This window comes from Lagopus muta, chromosome 1 (assembly GCF_023343835.1).
Source record: "Lagopus muta isolate bLagMut1 chromosome 1, bLagMut1 primary, whole genome shotgun sequence".
Lineage (NCBI taxonomy): Eukaryota > Metazoa > Chordata > Aves > Galliformes > Phasianidae > Lagopus > Lagopus muta.
The window spans coordinates 79,830,841-79,849,637 of NC_064433.1; the positions used below are offsets into that span (position 1 = coordinate 79,830,841).

Here is an 18,797-nt window from a genome sequence, read left to right on the forward strand (position 1 = left end):
CAAAGATCCATTTGTCTTCCCTGGATACTGCACAGCGTGCAGTCTTGCTGGGACATCTTTCATGTCCATGCTGCAGCCCTGGCTGTGCAAGGCTGCCTGACCCTGTGCACTTTGCTAACAGTGCAGAGCAAGCTGAGGCTCTCCTGCTCTTAGCTGAAATAGCAAAAATTGTGTCACCTTTTTTCTCAGTTATGTTCATTAAAAGGGAAATTTTCTGTTGAATACCAAAATTGTTTACACTGCATTAAAGCAAGGGAAACTCACCAAATATTTTGTGCTTGTTTAACTTAAAATACATCCACACTCAGTGTTCTCCCCCTGCCTTTGACATGATTTTGACATAAAGCATGCAGAACACCAGGTTTCAGCCTGCCACAAATGAAATGTCTGTACAGTTCCACAAAGGGTTCTTAGAGGAACATCAACTCTGCCATTTCTCTATCACTGGTGTGAAGGAAGAACCTGACTGCTGAGATCTTCTTGTGGATCTAAGTGTCCCAGGATATTACCAGGATGATATTTTCAGGCTGTGTCACACAAATACTGTGGGCTGGGTTTCCTGCAAGGCTGAAGACTTTTTTTCCCTTCCAGATTTCTGTGTTTTCAGCATCACTGAATGCTAGGCTGTTCGGGGGGAAAGTCAGCCCTGGCCAAAGAAGCAGAGCAGTTCTGATGAGTTTCTTTTCAAGAAGGGAAGTTGGAGGGAAGCATGTGGTGGGGGATAGGAGAGGGAAATAGAAGAATGTCAGTAATCTATAACATGGTTCTTAGGAGGCCAACCTGAGGTGATCAGCCAAGCTGTTGATGAGTACATGGGGAAACTCAGTGGCTGAAAGCATTAATAAAGTCGCAAGCCACATCTCAGATACTCTGTCTGATTAGAGGTGCCTAACAAAGCTTCCTGACATCTGGCTTCTTGTTATTTGAGGAAAACAGAGAGGAAAAAAAAAAAGAAAAGAAAAAAAAAAATATTGGGGAAACAAGCCAAAAATCCCATGGAAATAACTTGTCCTTAAGCCAAATGAGTTGGCTTTGGCAATCAGAAATCGTAGAATCTTGGAATGACCTGGTTTGGAAGGGACCTCAGGGATCACCAAGCTCCAGCCCCCCTGCTGCATGCAGGGCCACCAACCTCCATATCTCATACTAGACCAGGTTACCCAGAGCCCCATCCAACCTGGCCTTGAACACCTCCAGGGACAGGGCATCCACAACCTCTCTGGGCAGCCTGTTCCAGCACCTCACCACTCTCTTGGTAAAGAACTTCCCCCTGATATCCTACCTAAATCTTCACTCCCTCAACTTAAAACCATTTCCCCTTGTCCTGCCATCATCTACCCTTGTTAAGAGTTGACTCCCCTCCTGTTTGTAGGCTCCCTTTAGGTACTGAAAGGCTGCAATGGGGTCACCCCGCAGCTTTTTTTTCTCCAGGCTGAACAAGTCTGTCTTCCTAGGGGATCTGTTTTCTGTGCAGAGATCTTATCTTCCCCTGCCACCATAAGCTTTCAGATTTCTGGAGGTGTTTCCCAAGGACTGGTGCAATAACTTGCATTGCTCAGGAAGCAATGGTTGCTGTGCAGGTACCACTCCTCCATGAGCTTCTACCCTGTCACTTGTCTCATGCCGTTGCCTTTCTTTCACTTTGGATGCCCCCCATCACATGTTGCTGAGCTCCAGGGTGTGAATTTACTGAGCTGCAGCTCCAGCTGCCATGAAAATTTAATTTCTGCTGAAGGATGGTTGCTGCTTGGATGGCGGTTGCTTGGGTGATCAAAGCAAGTGACACTTGGAGGCAGTGTTTTGTGCCCAGAGACTCTGACCCTCCAGGAGCAAGCACAGCAGTGGGTGTTGGGAAAGAGGAGACCTGGGACCAGTGGGGCCAAGCTTGGTTTGGCATTTCTCAGTACTGTCTGCCTTTGTGATGCAGGGAATCTGTAATTACATTTTGCCTTCTGCTTCATCATCTGTCTCTGCCTATTAGGGCACCTGCTGCTTAATTACTCGAGAAGCTATCAAACTTTACAGTAAGAGTTGTTACATCCTTCTTACCACAGACACAAACAAGCAAACAAAGTCATCACCTCTTTATGCTTCTTCTAAAGATGTGGCTGCAATCACAGGGTCCATATCCCTAACGAGCAACAGTAATTCTGTAATTCTGTAAATGTAAAGCTGTAATTCTTTTCCAAGAGCAGCTGTAGTGAGTGGCAAGATACAACCACCATCACACGTAGAGGGTCTGTAGTATCATAGAATCACAGAATATCCCAAGTTGAATGGGAACCACGGGGATCATTGAGTCCAGCTCTTGGCTCCATGGGACCACACAAAATTCAAGCAATGTCCAAATACTCCTTGCAGTCAGACAGCTTGGGGCTGTGCCCACTGCCAGGGCCCCACCACCCTCTGATGCAGTACCTTTTCCTAACCCTCATTGTTACCCTCCCCTGACGCAGCTTGGAGCTGCAGCTGCCATCAGGCCTCCCCTCAGCTCCTCTGCTCTGGGCTGAGCACACCATGGGACCTCAGCCGCTCCTCACACACCTTGCCCTGCAGACCCTTCACCACCTTCATAGCCCTCCTTTGGATGCTCTTTCACAGTTTTATGTCCTTCTTACGTTATGACACCCAAAGCTGCACACAGTTCTTGAGGTGATGGTGAGCAGAGTGGGACAATCGCTTCCCTCTCTTGGCTGGCAGCACTGAGTGATGCACATCTGATTGACGCTGATGAGCATCCAGCCTCTGAGCTGTATCCCACCATGCAGCTTGCTAGGTAAGGAAACTAAATACACTGGGACTTGCTGTCACAGAATCCAAGTTCCCCATCGATCAGGCCTTAGCTCCAGAGGATGGTCAAGTCCTACCTGCCCTGCCTTCTTCTCATTCATCTTAGTCGCATCCTATGCCTGCCTCTTCTATGTGACCATCTAATTCATTTTTCCACCCTTTAACTCTTTGTCTTCCATTACCATTTTCTTCTGGCATCAGCTGTGCTGCCTGTAACAGCTGATGACCTGCAAAGTGTCACGTAGAATGCAATGTGGTCCTGTTTTTCATCTCATAGCTCCTCACTGTACCTCAGGCAGCAGCTGCCTGTCAAATCCTGCTTTAAACTGAGAAGTCTTACAGCAGTGCTAGCATGGTCACTGCTTTCAGCCAGTGCTTGGGCAGAGTGGTCAGGATCTGTAGAGCTGTAAAGTACAGGATTATTCTTAGAAGTGACTGAAAATTCAGGAGTGTCAACAGATTCTAGAGAAGAGTCTGAGCACAGACACTACAGATGTGAGTAGCTTTTCGCAGGCAAGAGGCACCAAGGTGACTCCCCTGCCCGACTCAGACTCATGCAGTGACACCAAGAATCATTCAGTGTTTTTAGCAAAACAGCATCAACAATTCCTCGAACACACACAAAATAACTTAATCTTGTTCTCAGAAACCACTGACCTTTTTCTGTTGACACTTGAAAAAAGGAAAAGTCAGCCTGGGGCAAACACCTGGCATGGAAAATTTCAACCTCAGCAATTCAGTGCTGGCAAAGTTTTCAGCAGTGGAAAAGATGGTTTTGTAAGGGGAAATGTCCAGCTGCTTTTCAGTGTTGGGTGCTACTCATTCCACCCATAACGGGGCTGACATCTTTACTGCTGGCTCACCACTATGCTGTTACCCAGTCTTACCTCCTGGTGAGGATGGTTGCATGTGAAGTAGCTCTTTCTACAAGTGGTCACTGCTAAGCTCTCAGCCACATCTGAGACCTTGCTGCTGGTGGATCTGTGCTGAACCACTCTGGGCCGTGCTCCTGCTCCACATGGTTCTGGGGCCCAGAATTGCTGAGCTCCTCCCGTTTTCCCTTCCTACATAGTGTTCAGTAAGGGTATGCTTTCAGTCAGCCATTTTGTGGCTTTTGCAGCCGCCCTAGGGTATGGCTGTCACCCACTGAACTTCAAATGGCTTTGCTAGGATTAGCCTAGACGTGGAAGGTTATTGAAATACCTGGTGAATCTTAGCCCTCTGCTTCTCTGCTTTAAATTCACTCTAGTACTCTGAACTCAAGTCTTACTCCTTGCTTTTTGATGAGCAGTTCCAGGTATTGCTGATGGGTTTGTTATGAACACTAGCACAGAGATGGGCTGACACTGAGGTCCTTCATGCATGCCATTGAGGAATCTTTGAATGGGTACAATTTCTGGCTATTAGTGACACTAAGCCAAAACTACAGCATGGAATCAAAAGCCCATATAACTCACTTTATCTGGCGTACAGGTTGTGTCTCTGGTTCAAAATATCTGTTTTTCTGAGCAGTGGAAATCTGTGCAGTAAAATACATCTATGAAAGTTCCTCTTGTCTTCCTATCTTCCCATGTAAAATTCCTACACCCACAACTTCAAGGACAATTCTGCATTGCTCAGGCATTTAATACTGTGGAATTTTAATGGCAGAAGCTTAACTTTCTGTTCCGTTAGCCAACTGCCAACAGAGATTGCTGGGAAAAAAAAGTGCTTACCTTCACCTAAATTTTTTACTAGCAGGAGAAATGGAATGAAAACAAAATGAATTTATTATGAAATGGATTTGTTTGCAGGCCTTCTTCTTGTGCCGTTGTTTGCTTTCTTTGAGGCATTTAAAGCAGATTAGCAGCCCTAGAGACAGAAGTCCATTACTTACCCAAATTGCAGAAAGCAGCGGAGGCAACAGTGCAATCCCTCCATCGCTTCCCAGTCCATCTTCTGCATCCCTCCTGCATTCCCAGAATGGAATTCACCTTTGTCCTGAAGAGACCCAGCTCAGCTGGGAGAGGACAGCTAAGTGTGTGCCGTCTGCTCCCTTCAGCTGGGGACATCTGTTGAAGCCTGCTGGCTGCTTAGGGCCAGGTCCTGTGCTGAGCAGGCGCATGGGACACCTTCCTGAGGCAGAGAACCGGTGCTCTGCGCTTCACCATCTTTCTGGGAAGCAAAATCGTGAGGAGTTTTGGAGGGAAGAAGAGGAGAGTGAATGTGTGATCCCAATGAAGAAAAAAGAGCTTTACAAATGCCTGCACAAAAGGAATTGTTCCTTTCAAAGCTCTCAAACACAGCTGAAGCTGCCTCCCGCAAGCAGCTGTCATTCTCTTCATTCCTAGGTGGATGGATGTAACCAAAGGGCAAATCCATTCTACTTGTCTTCATCCCTAATCTTATGTGACGTCTTGTTGTATGAAGGATTCCTTCTGGAAGAAATCTGGAATTTGGCAGACGTGACTTATCTTCCTGATTATCATCCTGGGTAAGCTTGCGTCATAGCAAAAATAATGAATGCAGTTATGAAATTTTTATTGGCCCTCTTCTGACTATAAAATGAGGTTACACTGCACATTTTCATCCTTAGTTTGTCCAGTCTCCTGCGTTTCCATTACAATAGAAGATTTTTCTATCCCCTGCTTCTTTAAAAATGTTATTGATAACAGTAAAAACATACTACTTTTATAGAAGAGCATTATTTATTAAGATAGACATCTGTTACTATATGTTTTCCTACTTCATAGCGGTTATGATGGGGGAGTGAAATGTCAAGAGAGAGATGTGTTATTTAAGTCAAAGTTTAGAAGTAGTCTATGAGCAAATAGGTGTGAGTTGGTTATGAATACAGTCAGACAACATCAGGGGAAAGTTCATTGTTGTGAGAGGGTTTTGAAGTCAGTCTTTCCATGCGTACGAGAAAGGCAAAAAATAATATAGTTTATGTAGTATCATGTAAGTGGAGCTGTATGCAGAAGGGCCACTGGCAGCTTGGGGATGGAAGATGACCCAGGAGGCGCCTCTCTGTCCCTTTTGTGATATCATGGCGAGCCTTGCAAGGACTGTGTCACCTAATGGCAAGTGTTCATGGTGGAGAGTGTTGTGGGAGGGCAGCTAAGAGCCATGCCTTAGGAGAGCAGCACCTCAATTTCTTAGAGTGAACCACGGGCATGTTGTTCAAGTGAAAAACAATGGAGATTTGACCAAAGAAACCAAACCCCAAATTCTTATCCTAAACATAACAAGGATTTAAAGGACTGCCCAAACACTTCCACAGCATGCTGTCTGACAGAGCCACAGCCCTCTTGCTGGGCAGGCAGGCAGCTCTGCCCTACAGCACACACCCACAGTGATTTTGAGGAAAGCCAGCAAGCCAGGAATGCATAAGGATGTTGGAGCTGTGCATGCTCATAGCTTTTCATCTCCAAAACACAGCCTGGCCAGGCCGCAGGGCAGAAAGCAAAACATCCTGGGCTGAGTTCAAGAAGTGCTAGAGAAGAGGTTGTGTTTTTGGAGGCAGTTCAGGCAGTGATCTCTCTTCCAGGAGCAGGGGCTCCAGGAAGTGCAGAGAGCCTCAGGGTCACTTGCAGTGCCGCCTCTCCCTCTAGCCCAGGGACTGGTAGCAAGTCCCCATAACCTCCTTACTGCCTCCTGAGCAGTGGAAAAAGGGGCAGGCGAGTGCTTGGGTTGCTGCCAAGAGTGAGATGGGCACAGGCTGCTCGGCTTTGGGGAACAGGACCGATGAGACGTTGCTGAGTGTCAGAAAGGGGTTGAGCAGAGCAGGTGAAGAGGGGAGTTTTCCCCAGTAAAATCCTGTCTGAGAGCCGCCTCATTAAATCAGCGCTGTTTGCTTTGCTGGAGTGACTCAGAGGAGAGGATGCTTTCCCCACAGCAGCATCTATTTGGGTTAATGTAGCCACCAAAGGGAACTGCGGCTTTGTCTTTCTGTTTGTTTTTTCAAAGTCAAGCCATGGGAGTCAGCATCAACAGTCCTCCAAGCTAGACAGAAAAAAATTCCATGATTGCAGAGAGCGGGGCAAGGGATGTCTGCAACAGTTCTTCGTTATTTCCAGACACTGTCACAAAGGGCCAGATGGAAGGAGATGAAAGAACGGGAAGAATAAGTTGCTTTAGACAATAAGCGGTGATATTTTAGGAGTAAAGCCATGGGAATAATTGACTTTTTCTAATTCTTTAGCTGAATCAAAGAAGCAAAACAGAAAATTTATTTCAGATCAGTTGAAATTCTTCTTTTATTCTCAACATAAACCAGAGCTGGTCAAACAAAGAGAAGTTAATCTCACCAAAATGTGTTTTTGTTTGGCTTTCTTTAACTTTTTTGCTTTCTTTAACACTTCATGAAGCACATTTAAAAAAAAAAGAATAGTTCAATTTAGAAACTGCTTTGGGATTGAGACTGTTGCCCCAGTTAGGTACAAATTTGCCTCAGATTGCATTTCCCAGTGAATGATCCCTCTGTCTGAAAAGCATTACCCAGCCTTAGGAACTATAGGAAGTTGTTGATCGCTTCTCTTGCTTCTTAATCAGAGGATTGTCCTCATTGCATGTGCACTGCCATTCACTGCAGATCATGTACTTGCTCAGCCCTCCCCTCCTTCCTCCTGTAGAAAAGATCTTGACTTCATTTTTACAGTGTTTTTTTCCACTCCTCTTTCCAGTACCGACAAGGAGTCACACATGATCTTCTGCCAGCTGTCAGGTATTTGGTAGTAAAAACAGAGGTTACAAGAATCTGGAGAACTTTTTTGGCATCTGCCAACCTCCTGAGACCCTGGTTTGCACTTTGAAGGTTCTGAGATAGCAGAGTTTTGGCTGACTTGCTTTCAGCTCACTCTGGCAATGGGGACACTGTTTAACTTCTCATGGAGCTGTGCCTTTTTGGCAAGGTAGATAGATAAGCAGGCTCCTTGCAGCTTTGTTTTACTCTGCTTCTGCTTTCAGATTTCCTTGTTAGTCTGATAACCACCCCAAATTGGCTCTGCATCAGCAAGGAGCTGAGCAAGTCTGCGACCAAGGCTAGAAATTGGGAAGTATGAAACTGGCTTGTGCCCAATGCTGTTCTCACCTCCTTCCCACACAGGTTGACTCAGTGCTTCCCTCCATTCCATAGCAGTTTCCATTGCTTTTTGTAATGAGCTGTGGCAGGAGTTGGGTAAAGCAGGATCAAGGAACGGAGCTGGGAATGAGGATCATAAGAGCATTGTGTCAGTGATGGGAACAAAACTACTGAGGTCTCTTTTACAAGAAGCCCAAGGCTGCTAGCAAACCTCAGCACTTTCAGCACTCCGTGTTCCTCTTGTGCTTCCGCTTTCTGGAAGAGGTGAGGAGATGCCATAGGCTAGTAAATGCTGACTTGCTTGTCTCTCTCTTCCCTCTGTTTGGAGCCAGATGATGGCTGAGAAATGTGGCAGATCTGGGTCCTGTTTGGAAATTAATCACTGCATACACACACCATCCCAGTAGCTTGTGAGAGTGTGGAAATGGAGATGCTGAAGGATAAAAGAAGGGCTGCCTATCACAGAAAAAACTGCAGCCCACCAGAGGCTTAGGGGCTAAAGAGAGTATGTGAGATTGGTTGTATATGGTGTGAACAGCCTCACATTGAGTAGCAAAGAAGGACCACAAAGTGAGTGCTCCTCAAAATGGGGCAGAGAATGTTAGGGCTCTGGTACTGAGCTTTGTGGGCAGGGACTGGAAAGCACCTTTTTCTTTGGGAAAATGCTGCCAACAGAGAAAACTTCCTTTTACTGCTGAGCCCAGGTGTGCTTGGAGAGGGGGTGTAGAGGATGCCGTCTGTGCTTCTTAACAGGAGGAGTTATGAGCTGCTTGGGTTGGGAAGCCAGGGACAAATGCTCCATCCCTGCCTGCCCCAAGGAGACTGACCTCCTCCTCCTCTTCTTCCTTCCCCTTACAGTAGGGGCTTCCTCTGCCTGCTCCTAGGTGCTGTGGCTTGCTCTGTATGCTGTCCCCTCCTGCTGACATTCAGGAATTAATGCTGCCTTGCTTTTATGATTTAAGCAAAACAGGATGGAGAATTGTGGTTCCCAGAAGTCCAGCTGTAACAAAACATAGCTTGGCCTTGGGCATTTGGGGTCTGGGAAGGAGGGTTGTGCCCCAGCAGGGATTGTGGTTTGTCTGTCATGTCGCAGCATGGTCCTGGCCCCAGACCAGGAAGAGAGGGGTGCTGAGCCCAGCTCTTGAGCAAATCTCCCACGGTCCTCTCTTTTCCAGTCTGTCCTGGGAGGGTGAGGATACCAATCTCACCTCACAGCCCCCATGAGATTAACTTCATTAATCTCAGTTATGGGGGCTGCAGGCCGAGGACTGTGGCACTAGGGAATCCAGTCCCTGCTCCAGGAGGGCAGTGGGGATGGGCAGAGGGATGAGCGCTGCGAGGCAGCGTGGTTTTGGTCTGTGTTATGTTCAAGGCTATGACTGCAAAGGGGTTTTTAGGGTGAGCAGCAGAGCGAGGTTCTACAGCGAGAGCAATGCCAGCACAGCCTTTCTGCCTTCCAGCAGCCATTTTCCAGACTTGTTTGTGACAGAGATTTCCTCTTTCCCAGACTCCCATGTCATTGTTCCCCTTATGGGGCCTCACCGGTCATTGCCTTGTGATGGAAAATAAGAGGTTGTAGGGGCCAGAGCGCAGACATTCCTTACAGCTTAAAAGGGAAAACAGCTCGTGCAAGGAGGAATCCCTGTGAGAGGTGTGCCTGGCTGCTGCTGCTAGCTAGCAGCATCTTGCTGGAAGAGAAATCAGCTGTTTGGCAGATGACTTTGTCCTCTTTGTTAGGTTACCAGGAGAAAAGCCTCCTTCTGCAGTTCCTGCCTCCTTCTCCTTGTTGGCTCCTGCCTGCTCATGTGGGACACGAGGGAGGCCTGGCTTCTGTGCTGGGCTGTGCTCCCTGTCACACAGCCTGCACTGTGTTTGGGGTATGCTTAGCTTCAATCTCTGCACCCTGGTGTGCTCTTCTAAGCTGCAGGAGCTGCAGGCCCCCTCCTCTCACACATAGGTTTTCTGGGAACACGCCGTGTATCCAGCACAGGTGGAAATATATGCTCCAGCTTGTTTCCCTTTAGTGAAACTGCAAAGGAAACTTTTCTCCCAGATCCCCCAGGAGGCAGAGGTGCTGGGATGCTGTCAGTGCTCTCCTGCCCCTCACCTCCAGCGGCTCTCCAATCCATCAGCCAGTTTCCACTGCCACAGATGGAGCAGTTGAGGCCTCCGAGATGACAGGACCCAGCTGTTCCTGTGGCTCTGGGTGACCGGCTTAATGAGAGGGACCCATGGATCAGCCCCTGAGGAAGGAGCTCATGAGCTGCCCTGTGCTGGCTGACAGGCTGTGCAGAGAGCTGCTGGAGGCTGGGCTTCATTAGTTCTGCTACTCACAGAAGGGCTTTGGAACCGCAGGGAGGTGGAGGAGCAGGGCGCCTGAAAGTTTAATGGCTCTGGGCGCCTTTACATCTTGTGCAGAGCTCATGCTGACACCTTTTCAGTAGGTTGTTGTCAGTGTTGGGAACCAGTGTGTCTGGTTGCAGTCCCCTGAGGAATGCATCACTGGCCTGGGATCTGTCTCACAAACCTGACCTTTTATCCTTTTTTTTTTTGCCTGATTGCTTTGGGGACTGCCCATTTTCAGGCCTTCTGAGCTGCCCATGGATGCCTCTGCTGCTCTGAGCTGCCAGACATGCACCCTGTGCTCCTGGAAGCCAGAGAGAGAGGCTTTTCAGGATGGTGGTGGATGCAGTTGGTTTTGCCTTGGAGCCAGGTAGTAGAGAGCTTAGGGACGGTACAGCTGGGTCGTGATGTGATGGCTTCTGTGGCTTGATGGCAGGTTTCCTTCCAGAGCAGGGCATAGAGATTGCTTTGCAGCCCTCTATACTCCTAACAGTGATGTTGCCTGGGGAGGTACATTGTGCAGATTTCGATGCGGTGTAATATAGTATTCATGATTCAAAACCCATGCACTGAGCTTATCTCTGATGATTGAAAACAAACCTAGGTGAGACTTAAAGGTAGTTTGTGCAGGGTTTCTTCCAGAGCTCTGTAGATGCCCTGAAGCAGTAGCCCTAAGAAAGAGAAATAGCGGTGCTTATTGGACTGCCTGTTCACGGTCATCCTAATGCTGGGGATGCTTGCTTGTTTCCTTATCTGTTCCATTTGTGCTGCTGCCAGATTTCCGCCCTGTCACACCAGAGCATTAGAGACCCAAGGGATGCCACAGGAATTAGGTCAGGTTTGCTCGTTAGTCCCAAATGAGAGCAGTGGGAGAAATGTGCTGCCAGAGCCAGAAGCACAAGTGGCTTCAGGTGACAGACCACATGCTCTGTGCTCCCCCCAGTGTACATGGGACCTACTCTCCCAGCACCTCTGCAAAAACTGTTTTGCCCAGAGCACGCTTGGGTAATGGGATGGAATGCACAAACTAAGTTTTTTCTCAACGCTCAGCTCTCTCTTTGATTGCTGCAACACATCATGTTTCTCCCTGCAGCCTCACAACAGCAAGGAGAGAGGTCTTGGCAGTCAGGAGCTGTGGCTTCTTGTTGTAGTTTTCTGTGCCTTGTGTCTCCAGATCTTTCAGTGTTAAGGAAGAGGCATTGCAAAGACAATTTTGTTTGCAATGCAAAAAACAGCTGATGAAGCGTTAAGTTTTGTGGGTGAAGGGTGATAATGAGTTGGATTGGGAGCTGTGCAGGCAGCGCTGTTAGCCAGTGGCACACCTTACATCCATACCCCTTTGTCAGTCTATGGCACAAGAATTCATGTGAGTTCTGCAATCCCAGGCATAATCCTGTTGCTGTTTAGTTTTCCTTATCGATGAAGTGCCCAGGCTTGTATAATGTATCAAACTGCTTCCCAGAGGAACTTTTCTGTTAGTGCTCCACAGAGCTTTGATTTCCTTGCACATCAGGCAGGGCAAAAGTGCAAAGCCTTGAGCACACAGAGCATTATAGAATCATAGAATCGTTAGAGTTGGAAGGGACCCTTAAAGGTCATCTAGTCCAACTCCCTGCAAGGAACAGGGCCACCTACAGCTCACGTTGCTCTTACCCCCAGGTCCAGCCCAACCTTGAGTGTGTCCAGAAATGGGACAACATAATATGAGGGTTCCAGCTGTTTTGCAGATTTCTACATGGTGATACCAAAAGAGGAAAAAAGAATTGCTGCTGATAGCAGAAAAGCTTTCTGCTCCTGATGAAGCATCCCCACTCTATGCCCGTTGCTCCTGTGCCTTACCCTCACTGTCTGGGCTCGCATGGCTCCAACGAGGGAGCTTTATAGAAAGCCAGCATGGCGTTGTTGGAGAGGCTGGTAGCGCTTGTGAGGCCACCAGAGAGTCTGGGTGGAGGTTGTAAAGCCTCACTCACAGTCCCCACTGTTGTCCTCCATTCTTTCAACACTGTCTTGGTTACTGTCCCAGCTGTGTGCTCCCTGGCTGGATGAGTGCGCAGCAGGCTAGCAGGTGGATTATTCTGAAGGCCAGGGCAAGGTCACTCAGGTAATGCTCCATCTATCCCTGGAGGCTGTTCAGTGAAAGCAGCAACTTGCTATGAAATTGTGCTTTGAAAGCAAAAAGTTAAAAAGTTGTTGGGATAAAGAGGCAGCAGGAGACAAAAGGTGTGCTCAGTGTTTGTCATTGTACGTATCAGTAATGCTCTTCAGGCAGATTCTGCTCCTCTTTCATCATCTATATCATCTATTTGCAAAGATATATGTTGGAAGTATGAAGATAACAGAATGAGCAGAGGTTCTCTGAAGAATGATTCTCAGATGGGAAGGGGAAAAGTCTTTGTGTATTAGAGAGCAGATGGGATCAAGTTGTCTCATTGGTTATTTTACATTCCTCGTATTTCTGACTGATGCCAAACTCTTGTGGAAGGTAGATGGTAGCCCTGAACCAGACACTTATAGGTGGGAATTGTGGGATAAAATAAAAGTCACAAAAGAAATGAATAGCAAGGCATGAGTTAAAATCACAGTCTCCAAATCAGAGCCCCTGGAACCATTTTCTCCTTTCAGAGTCTAAGTAAAAAGAGACCATAAACTGGTGAAAAGAAATGGTGTTATTTTTGATAACGTGGTTAACGTGTGGGAATCTTCCCTGGTAGCTGTCGGCAGCTAAGGAATGCAGTGGTATTTGGAAAAAAAAAAGAAAAAGAAAAAAAAAAAAGGATTTGACATTGGTACGAACAACAGGAGTTTTGTGACAACTGGGAGAAAACTGTGAAGTGCAAAATTTGTGCTGCAGGGCAGGAGTCAACTGCTAGCTGTCAGAAACCAGGAAGAACTCCTCCGTGGGAAGGTTACTTTATAATTATCCACAGCAATGTTTCTTCTCTGAAGCATTTAAGTCTTGGCCGGTGGGGGCAAGATAATGGGCCTTGCAGATCTGTGTTGCTCTTTTGTGACAGGGGCATTATCTGGTGCCTGATGGCAATTTCTTCCTTCTGTTCGGTATCACACCTTTCTCCAGGGTCATGTTCACCTTCTTAAATGTTTTGAGCAAAGACATTTCTGCTGCCTGCCCTCCATGGAGAATATTTGAAGGCAGCAGTCCTTGACTCGAGGGCATTACTCTTGCCGTTTTTGCTAGCCGTTCTTTTGCTCATGTTCGCTCCAGTTCTCCTAGGTGATTTTCCAGGATTGACCCCAAGGAAAGCCTTTATTGCTGGGGCTGTGGCCACAGCTCCTGTTTCTGCCCCTGGTTGTTGTCTGAGCCATCCATCTTCTGCCATCATGTCTGTCCTGTTCTGTCATCTGTGCCTTACTGGCTTGGTGCTCTGTGTTCCAGCACAGAAGTTACATATATTATATTTTACAGCTGCTGCTGATTTGGGTGACTTGATGTATTCTGTGCCTCTTTTTTTATGTCTTGCAGGAAGAGCCAAGGAGCAAATCCAAAATCTGTGCCAATGTTTTCTGCGGAGCTGGGCGGGAATGTGCAGTGACAGAGAAAGGAGAGCCAACCTGCCTCTGCATTGAGGTATGGGGACAGAACAGCTCCTGCACCGCCCAGCCCTTGGGCTGCACTTCAGTCACTGGGAGCATCACAAACACTGGTTTGGAGCAGCTGCAAATTCACAGCAGCTCTTCAAACAGCGGGGCCTTTTGCTGCATGGTGTGAGGGAGGAGCCCTGCAGCATGTACATTGTCTGGGACTTGCAGCTGTGATGCTCGCACATCTTTAACAGGCATGGCAGACTTGGCTGGAGGTCTTTTGTTGGGAGAGCCTCGTGGGGTATTGATATCCAGCTGGCTGTGGAGGGCACTGAAGGAGAGTCAGAAAGCTCCAAGACAGCTTTCCCTGCCCAGAGGCTTGTTTGTGGAGGGTACAAGCACCCTACTAAAAAATCAGCTTTTGTAAAATGGAAATAATTGTGGTGGAGTGCTGTGAGCATGAATAGTTTCCTCCAGCAGGGAGCCAGTGATGATTAGAAAAGCCTTTCCCAGCTGTGGAGACAAGGTCTCCCTGCTCTGCTCTGCTCCATGTTTTCAAACTGCTCCTGCCTGGCTCCTGGGATTGGGCTCTCTGCTCCTACCTCCCTCTCAGCCCACAACTCAGACACAGCCAGCCCGGGCTCTGGGAAGAGAATTGGTCCCTTAGCAGGTAGGGAGACTGTTGACTGGCCAGGCTTGGCCAGGCTGAATGATGCAGGAGAAAGAAGCTTGCACCTTGCTTGATGGCACTGGTGAGCTCTCACTTTTCTGTAGGTTGAGCTGTCTGCTGCTGGCTGGCAACATGGTCTAAATTCAGATGCTGAAAGGTGGAGCAGATCCTACAGAGAGCTGTAGCAGAGCTGAGCAAGCAGAGGGGCAAACCTTGAGTCAGACACATTCAGTGCACATAGAGCTGCAGCTGTAGGACTGCATTGAGTGTTTATACCAAGTTTTGATTTTTCTGCTGTGCTCCACTTCCCGGATTGTCCTGCGGTGATATTGCTGACTGGGGATGGGATGCAGGGAAGCCTTTGAATCCACATCTACAGTCTAATCCATGTGGCTTTTCCTGGGGAGACAGTGAGAGGCTTTTTGGGCTGGGCTGAACCTGGGATGTGCCTCCTCCTCATTGCTGCCCCCAAGAGGCAGGTAAAAGCTCTCATCTCTGGCTTTCTCACAGCAATGCAAACCTCACAAGAGGCCTGTGTGTGGTAGCAATGGCAAGACGTACCTGAACCATTGTGAGCTGCACCGAGATGCCTGCCTCACTGGCTCCAAGATCCAAGTGGATTACGATGGCCATTGTAAAGGTAACCCTGTGCCCAGGAGCAGCAAGGAACAGCTATTCTAAAGGGCAGAGAGCTGAGAGCGTTGTGTGATAACAGGGCAAGGCAGAGGCCTTGCCAACCAGGACCCTGTTCCAAAACTGCCAGCCAAGGTAAACAGGGCAAGCCTGGAAAAGGTACCCAGGTTCAACTGATACCAAATCACCAGGCACAATTGTTATGATGAACTAGGTCTGAGCTGAGCCATGACATCGGGTCAGTATCAAATGTGGTGGTGGTAACCAGGGTCCATAGATCAGAATTTCCAGGCAAGTCCATAGAGATAACAAGGTGAGAAGATAGTCCCAAGATGAGGGCAAGGATCAACAAAATCTGTGGCCAAATAAAGGAATGCTGGCAGCAGAGCTGGGGGCAGACATATCTACAACATAATCTCAGACAAGGACAAGGAACTAAGGGATAGAAACATCATATTTTGAGTTGGAAGGGACAAGAATCACCAGTTCCAACTCTTGACCCCACACAGCACCACAGGAAATCCAAACCCTATCTCTGAAAGCTGTGTCCAAACACTCCTTGCTCTCTGACACTTGGTGCTGTGCCCACAGCCCTGGGCAGGCTGTTCCATGCCCAGCGCCCTGTGGTGCAGACCCTGTCCCTCACCCCCAGCTGCCCTCCCCTGACAGCTCCATGCCGTCCCCTGTCGCTGTCACACAGAGCAGAGCTCAGCGCTGCCCCTCCGCTCCCTGTGAGGAGCTGCAGCCGCCATCAGGCCTCCCCTCAGCTCCTGTGCTTTGGGCTGAGCGCACATGGGACCTCAGCTGCTCCTCACACACTTTATCCTTCAGAACCTTTACCATCTTTGTACCATGATGAAAAGTCACAGCCTTCCTCCCCTCATATAACAGTTGCTCCAGTCCCTTCATAATCTCTGTGTTCCTCTTGTTTCCAAAAGCTCCCATGTTCATCTGCTCTTACCCAAATGGCACTCAGGATAGGAAGAAGTTCATAATTCTTCATGTTGAATCAGAAATGTTCTCTTCTGTCTTTCCCTTAACAGAGAAGAAGTCTGAGAAACCAGCTGCGAGTCCAGGTAAGAAGCCATCTCCTTGTCTGGCTGGAATCTGTGTGTATTTGGGAAGAGAACTGGCTCTGAGTACTTCTGCACTGGCTGTAGCAGAGCCTGAGATGATAGATGAGCAGAAATAAGAGGGCTTGGGTCCTCGCTCTTGGGTACCTTTTTGGTCCTTACTCTCAGGGACCTTTTTAGTCCTCACTCTTGGGTACTCCTGGACTCCTAACTGCGCTGAAGAGTCTTAGGGACTCTGGGAGCATACAAGGTGAAGTGTGAATTTGCCCCTAGGGGCACAAGCTGTGTTCATCATCCAGACTGAGGAACGAGATACATAGTTCCTTAGGGATCAAAGATTCAGGAATTGTGCTACTGTCCTCCCCAGCTCCAGGAGCACTCTTATAAAAGGAAGCTTTGTTTCAGGAGCAGGTAACTGACGGGCCCAGTGGCAGAGGGGCAGCACTGCATAATGAATGGGATATTGTTGGGGAATCAGGAGGTGTAACTGAACCACCACCCATCAGCTGTCTGGTTCCCTGTGCCTGATTTCTCTCCTTATCTCTTGCTTGTGTACCTAGACTATAGATTTTGGGGCCATGACCTGTGCTCCACCAAGGGATCCTTTTCGTATCCATGGCTTATCAATCCTGGAGCTGTAAAATCATCAACATCAGCTTCCTAGGAGAAATGAAAGCAAACCCTCACACAAGCCTAAGGCAAAGGACTGTGTCAGAACCTAGCCATCACCTCAGTTTTAAGGTGTTCAAAATTAAACACCACAAACACAAAATTAAACAAATACCCTGTAGGTGTTTGTTTTTATTGGTCCATCCAGTTGTGATTGTAGTCACTGGATTCATAAGGAAATCATGAGTGTGTGTAAGTGGCACGAGTGCACAGAGATTCCCCTTGTCTCTCCATTGACCTCTGGACAGGTGTGACAGTGCAAATAAGCTGGATAATCTTTCAATTTTGCTTCTGAATACCACATTTGTAACTAGCATACAAAACGATACCTGTGACTGGAGAGCTCTGAGAAAAAAACACAACTTGACCCCCTGTAATTTACAGTGGACAAGCCAGGATTTTGAAGAAGCAAAATCTCCTGAGACGTAGGCCCTAAAATGCAAGATTTGGGAAGGGCATAGGTGAAGGCTCACTCAGTCTGGTCTTTGATGTTGGAGATGAGTGGGGTTTTAGTATCTGAGGGCTCATGGCTGAGTGCTTGGCATCGAAAAACCCAGGGACGTTGACCAGAGCCAGTCATTTGCATTCCTCCCTCAATCAGAGATGAGTCAGCTGGTCCTAGGTTCCATACCTCAGGTATCATGTACTGGAAGGCAGCTTGGCAGGAGTGTCGTTTTTGGGCTTTGCCACATGGTGTCACCCACAGCCCATCCACCGTTCAGCACATGGCAGCCTTCCTTTAATCTGGCCACGGATCATCTTCAAGGGGCCTGCAGACTGCCATCAGGACTGTCTGCTTGGCTTTTATTTCTCGTAATCTCTCTATGATATCCCTGCCAACATTGTTCCTCTTATCCTTGCTTTCTCTCCCGACAGTTGTCTGTTACCAGTCGGACAGGGATGAGCTTCGTCGCCGTGTCATCCAGTGGCTGGAAGCAGAAATTATCCCAGACGGCTGGTTTTCCAAGGGCAGCAACTATAGTGAAGTCCTGGACAAGTACTTCAAGGCAAGTAGAGCCTGCCATTTCTTGACCTGTCATTGTAAAGCAGCAGTGCTGCCATGAAAGAAGCTGGGGTATTGAGATGTGCCTGATGACACAGGAGCCAGGGAGGCCTGCTGTGTCCTACATTGTGCTGCCTGCAGCAGCTACTGACAGACCCACTTGCACATGACCTGGAGCACCTCTGTCTTCTGTCATCCAATGTGTCCCAGGAAAAGGAACATGGATAGGCCCAGTATGCCCATAGTAAGAGACGAAGAACTGATCGTAGAGGCAAAGGACTGCCAGAGGAGGAAAGATGAGTGCTGGGAGTGCTGGCAATACAGATAGAAGGAGCAGGGAGCTGTGGCAGTGCTGCTGATCCTTTGTTCCTGAGAGCCTCAAGGCCACATTGAGGTGGAAATAAGGTGTGCTTGGGAGCTTCAAGGGGAATATGTGCCTGTGTGGATTGTGGCCCAGTTGTGGCAGGGAGCTGGTGGTTTCCTGGTGCTCTGCAGGGAGATGGAACTGCCTGTGAGCCCCCAGCAATAATGCTTCCCTGTCAACCTCACCCTATCCCCACCCCTTTTATAACCCATAGATCACACGCTTCTGCCATGCTCCTGCCGCATGCACTGCTGCCTCCCTCCCCCTCACACCCGGCTCCTGATAAAGACTTCAAAGCATTCAAGATGGAGCTGGAGGAGCAGGTGGGGAAAGGGGGAGAGTGTTTAAATCATAAGCTGTTGACAGTGAGAGATTAACGGTGCCTGACAGGAGTTAGCGCTGCAAGCAAATTTGCCATGGCAATGGCACCCCCTGGTGAGGCAGAGGAGCCAGTCCTCGCACTACAGAGAGAATCTTCACCTTTGTAGCCATTAATTCTACCCCTTCTGTGGAAACTCACTTGAAGCCACTGCTTCAGGCACCCTGTGGGCGTCTGCCAGCACCCTGGCATGCCCTCACACACGTGCTGTCCTCAACCTCTATTGCAGGGGACCTGCTCAGGCCACGGGGTTTGTTTAAACACATGAGCC

At 48.3% G+C, this 18,797-nt stretch overlaps 1 protein-coding gene across 1 annotated transcript in view; it reads left to right on the forward strand.

The window, feature by feature from the left end:
• The window catches only part of FSTL1 (follistatin like 1), a 43,172-nt gene that overhangs the window by 15,344 nt on the left and 9,031 nt on the right, over positions 1 to 18,797 (forward strand). Inside the window, exons 3-6 of the mRNA XM_048941650.1 lie at positions 13,677 to 13,781; positions 14,916 to 15,045; positions 16,082 to 16,114; positions 17,657 to 17,787. Coding sequence (XP_048797607.1) covers positions 13,677 to 13,781; positions 14,916 to 15,045; positions 16,082 to 16,114; positions 17,657 to 17,787 — 399 coding nt within the window. The remainder of the gene's footprint in view (positions 1 to 13,676; positions 13,782 to 14,915; positions 15,046 to 16,081; positions 16,115 to 17,656; positions 17,788 to 18,797) is intronic.